We start from the raw sequence: 5,434 nt of genomic DNA, 5'->3' as shown, positions 1-5,434 counted from the left end.
CCTGTGCTCCATCCCCCTCCGATATGACACTGATGAAGGACTGAAGCAGCCCTGTGCTCCATCCCCCTCCGATATGACTCTGATGAAGGACTGAAGCAGCCCTGTGCTCCATCCCCCTCAGATATGACACTGATGAAGGACTGAAGCAGCCCTGTGCTCCATCCCCCTCCGATATGACACTGATGAAGGACTGAAGCAGCCCTGTGCTCCATCCCCCTCCGATATGACACTGATGAAGGACTGAAGCAGCCCTGTGCTCCATCCCCCTCCGATATGACACTGATGAAGGACTGAAGCAGCCCTGTGCTCCATCCCCCTCAGATATGACACTGATGAAGGACTGAAGCAGCCCTGTGCTCCATCCCCCTCAGATATGACACTGATGAAGGACTGAAGCAGCCCTGTGCTCCATCCCCCTCCGATATGACACTGATGAAGGACTGAAGCAGCCCTGTGCTCCATCCCCCTCCGATATGACACTGATGAAGGACTGAAGCAGGAACAGGGGTGTGGAGAAACAGCGCTCCTCCACTGAAACAGCGCTCCTCCACCATTTAAAGCAGCTTTGCCTTTTGATGCATCAACAATTTATTTTAATTTTTATGTCCTGCAAGGTTTTATACCTTTTGCTCTGTGGAGCCATACAAAAAAATAAAAAAAATAAACTTGGATTCCTGATGCCATGTCACCCTCCTTCAACCTTCTAGGCCAAGGGGAGCCAACGTGTGTGAAAAAAATAAAAAAATAATGCACTCACTAACTGTAAGTTGCTCTGGATAAGAGAGTCTGCTAAATGACTAAGATGTAAAAAATTTGTGTACAAACAACTGCCTGGCAGGACCAAGCCAGCATCAGTCTACAATTCAAGTATCCTTTAAGTGCCTGTTAGTTGTGGTAGTCGGTGAATGTTTGCATGACATAATTAATATCGAATGACATGAATTCTCCAAAAGGATAAATATTTTTTAAAAGGATCCCTCATTCTCAAGGACCCCCCATATTTAAATACATTTTCATTTGAGATACCTGAATGCATAAACATGAATTTATACGGTTTGTACAGTTCTGGTGCTAAGAGAATATTATTTTCCAATAGTGGTGTTTGACAAGGGTATTTCGCTTTGAAACTGAGTCATGACATGCAATGGTGATGAAATCAAGTTGTTACATTTTATTTGATCAAGTTGGTGCTGTATTGAATAGAATATGCATCTTTGTCCATTGATTGGTTACAGGGACGATGCAAAGTAGTGCATGATACAACACATTACATATCCTTACATATATATTCATATACTGTATCACAAAGTCAATGCCACATTCATCATACATGGAGCAATACAATTATGTTAACGCAAAAAAAACACATTAAATTAAAAAAGGCTGTACCTTTAAAATATACGAATCAAAAAACAGACTAGAGATGATCTGAGGGCAATCAAATAGACATAACGTGATTTTTTTTTATTGGAGGAAGGTCTTGTACAAAAAAAAAAAAAAAAGAGACAACAGATTAAAGAAGACTAAATGGAATATTCCAGAGGAATGTGAATCTGACAGCGTCCCAAATGACACACTATACTCTTCAGTGACCTATGGGCTGGTCAAATGTAGAGCACTATATAGGGAATAGGGTGGCATTTGGAATGCAGAAGAGATAATGAATGTTTTGTAACCTAAGTGCTTAGTTGATTCCCTAAACAGGGAATAAAAAAAACTCCTGTAGTAAAAACATGAAGCTCCTTCTCCCCCCCCCCACACGTGTGTCTTAAACCAAAGCCAGTCTCCGTCGAGGACACTTTGGACTGATGTCCATATCAGTGACTGTCGATGATGTTGTCCAATTTGTCGCGAAAATGCGCTGACGAGGGAAAATGTTTGTTGACATGCGGCTTGATTGAACCATATAATGCCGTAAATGTGTGGTGAATGGTTGAAATTGCGAGCCCTCTTTTTGTACTGCGATGATGGGTCAGTTTTATAAGAAAAACAGATGATTTTACTGTTTTATGCAGAATTTGTGCAGTGATTGGTCAAATTTGCAAGCCCTCGCATAATATGCAGGGAATTGTTGATTTAGCAAAAAACGTGCGATTGCGGAATCCTGGAGGGACTGCTCAATGCTCAGTCTGAATGAATTCAGTGGAGCATCCTTCAAGCAACAGGGTGAACTAAGGGGTTCAATACAACCTAAACGGTATGATACATGGGAGCCCCAGAGGACATTGGGGACATACTAAAACACACCATTGAACAGGTAGGCTTCGGGCTACACTGAGGGAAGTTTAAGGAATTACATTACAATAAGCACAGGCTCAATGGTTATTTGGGATATTGTTAAAGGACTACAAGCCCATCACCACCATTAAGAGTGTTTAACTGAGGTGATTTCATGGCTCACCACAACAGGAGATATGTATAGCTGTTTGGAGACGTGCGTCTGAACACGTGTAGTTAGTTTAGAGTAAAAACACAACTAAAAATCTATTTTAGGAGTTAAACAACAAACCCTTAAGAGTATAATACCAGCGCTTATCCGTGACCGCCGTAACACCAGGAAGACTCCAGGAAGACTCCAGGGGGCTCGTTAATTGCCTAAAGTCTGCTGTGTCGTTCATCACACAGCCATTTCATTGGTCATTTGGCAGAGACTGTCTCTCTTCCACCCACTGAGGAGCTGCCATGAATACGGGCGAATAAGAGTTATAATAGCCGTTTGTGTGGGCGGGACTAGAAGGTGGGCGGGACTAGAAGGTGGGCAGGACTAGAAGGTGGGCGGGACTAGAAGGCGTTAAAGAAGTGGGAGGGGATGCTATTTTTTTTTAGCTCTGTTTTGAAGATTGACTGGCTGTGTTCACAATTTAAAAAGGAAACAGTAGGTTAAAATGCCTTTTTTGATGTTGAATGTCAAAATGATCTTTCAACACACCCACTCCCTCGTCCCTTTATAGCAATAAAGCTATTTAAAAAATGCAACGTTCTCTTAAACACCTGGGTCCTATTGGCAGGTCCATACTTACTTACCTCCACTTTATCATAATGAGTTAGGCCACGTCATTAACACTGACAACACTAGAACAACAACAGTGAGAAGCAAATCTCCAGTCCCGTAAAGAGGAACAGTGTACACATTTACACAAGCCAGAGCAAAGGCATTCCCTAAAGGGCAATGGGGGATGTCAATGTTAGTACGTCGCATTTTTCTGGATTCCTATTTTTTCTTTTTTGGGTCAGTCCTGAACCCAGAGGGAACCAATGGGATGGCCGTGTAAGGAGGTCACTGAAGAGTTAAAGGAGGAAGAGAAGCCAGGGCCACCATTCAATGGCCGGTACCTAATGGCCCAGCTCCTCCCCTCTTCAATGGACAAGAGTTCAAGAGTTTCTGCGGAAACTATTTTTTTGTTGTTTTGTTTTTGTCATGTGTACTGTGGAAGTTCTCAGAAGTTCTGGAGCTCTGGCAGGTTCTTGTAGAGGTCAAGGGAGTCCGGGTTGGAGAAGGCCCCTCGCTGGGTCACCTCCCTCCCAGCGATCACCTGCTTCACAGCCACCTCCACCTTCTTCCCACTGAGGGTGTACTAGAGAAAGAGATAGACAGACAGAGACAGAGAGACAGACAGAGACAGAGACAGAGACAGACAGAGACAGACAGAGACAGAGACAGAGACAGTGAGAAACACACAGGGTCAGGGAACGTCTACATGTATCAAGCCTCTCAGAGTAGGAGTGCAGTTCCCACCCTTGTCCATGTGACATAAAAGGCAAAACGGATCCTAAATCATCACTCTAACTCTGAGACAGTTCGTGAATACAGCCCCAGCGATGTGGTAGAACGTAACAGCACTTACAGGCCTTTTTAGTTTGGGGGGGGGAGTGCTTCTATTTGTCCTGGTACAGACTTGTACAATAAGAAATGTGTAAGCATGACTCTCCGCCCATCATCTGGAAGTGTTTACCCACATAAGTGTGTCTAACGTTAGGGTTCTTTTTTTATTCAATTGCTCTCTTTGGGTGCACTCTTTGCTCAGTGTGACTACATGAACACATTGAAAATGACGATAGGAGAATGTTCTTACAGGAATGTCTCTGGTCTCCAGGAGCAGTGCCGGTACGTGGCGTGCGGAGAGAGCTTTCCGGATGGCTCCGCGAATTTTTTGTACCAGCTCCGGGCCGAAGGACTGGTTGGGTGTCATCTTGAGGAACAGGATCACTCTCTCCTCGCCGTCCCCGCTGTACTGCGGAACGCAAAGGCTGTCGGACACTTCCTCAAAGGCCTCCACTGGATACAAGATGAGAACAAAAGCGTACACATTTAGAAGATCTGACAGATTGGCTGATACTTCAGGATTAGTAGCAGATATTGGCTGCGTCCAAAAATGGCACCCTATTCCCATTGGGCTCTGGTCAAAAGTAGTGCACTATGTAGGGAACAGGGTGCCATTTTGGGATGCAGCCAATCATATCAATGATGACTAGCTAATGAGAAAAAACTGCCGTCACTCCAAACCCTTCATGGGTAAGAAACACCCATAGCTCACCAATGTTGTAGATCTCTGAGCTCCCAAAGCGCACGCCGTTGGGGTTCAAAGTTCCATCACTGTGATTGAGACAAGAACGTAGTGAAGGTGACCAAACAAAAACTATGGTGGCGTAGTCGTCTGTCTCCTGAGGTAATTAGTAAGTGTCGGAATGAGCGAATGGCTGTATTCGAAGAGCATAAAATGTGTGATGCATTGTGGGTAAATTGTGACAGACTGTCTGATCTACACATGACAATGAGTAGTTAGGCCCCATGAATGGCGTAAGGCCATTTGTAGATCAGTCAGTTGGCTGTAGTGTGGAACAAGCCCAATGACTCACCTTCTGCCAAGCATGACTATTCCTCCTGTGTTTGGGTTGATTTTACAGTAGTCACCGTGGGCCCAAACACCTGCAGAGGAGCACGCATGTTAGTAAGCTGAGCCGGATAGTGATCATCTACAGACTACTTTAAAATGGAGATAGCCCTCGATGGTGCTGAGCATGCTGTCACAGAAGTGGACATTGCAAAGATAGAGATGTACTAGAGAGCTCATCTCCTATGGGCAGGACTGACCTGGGAAGGAGGAGAAGCTCTATCTATCTCTATGGACAGGACTGACCTGGGAAGGAAGAGAAGCTCTATCTATCTCTATGGACAGGACTGACCTGGGAAGGAAGAAAAGCTCTATCTATCTCTATGGACAGGACTGACCTGGGAAGGAGGAGAAGCTCTATCTCTCTATGGACAGGACTGACCTGGGGAAGGAAGAAAAGCTCTATCTATCTCTATGGACAGGACTGACCTGGGAAGGAAGAAAAGCTCTATCTATCTCTATGGACAGGACTGACCTGGGAAGGAAGAAAAGCTCTATCTATCTCTATGGACAGGACTGACCTGGGAAGGAGGAGAAGCTCT

General features: G+C 44.7%; 1 protein-coding gene across 2 annotated transcripts in view; it reads right to left on the bottom strand.

Moving 5' to 3' along the window:
* Positions 1–1,151: 1,151 nt before the first annotated feature.
* aacs (acetoacetyl-CoA synthetase) overlaps positions 1,152–5,434 on the bottom strand; it is a 74,599-nt gene continuing 70,316 nt past the window's right edge. The window contains exons 15-19 of one of the 2 annotated variants that reach the window (XM_045225606.1): positions 5,093–5,109; positions 4,858–4,927; positions 4,536–4,594; positions 4,074–4,276; positions 1,152–3,575 (exon numbers count right to left, since the gene is read on the bottom strand). In XM_045225606.1, the coding sequence (XP_045081541.1) occupies positions 3,438–3,575; positions 4,074–4,276; positions 4,536–4,594; positions 4,858–4,927; positions 5,093–5,109 (487 nt within the window). In that variant the 3' untranslated portion in view covers positions 1,152–3,437. The remainder of the gene's footprint in view (positions 3,576–4,073; positions 4,277–4,535; positions 4,595–4,857; positions 4,928–5,092; positions 5,110–5,434) is intronic. The other variant, XM_041900192.2, reaches the window with a different exon arrangement.

Source organism: Coregonus clupeaformis, chromosome 16, assembly GCF_020615455.1.
Source record: "Coregonus clupeaformis isolate EN_2021a chromosome 16, ASM2061545v1, whole genome shotgun sequence".
Classification (NCBI taxonomy): Eukaryota; Metazoa; Chordata; class Actinopteri; order Salmoniformes; family Salmonidae; genus Coregonus; species Coregonus clupeaformis.
This window is presented reverse-complemented; position numbering and strand designations above follow the sequence as displayed.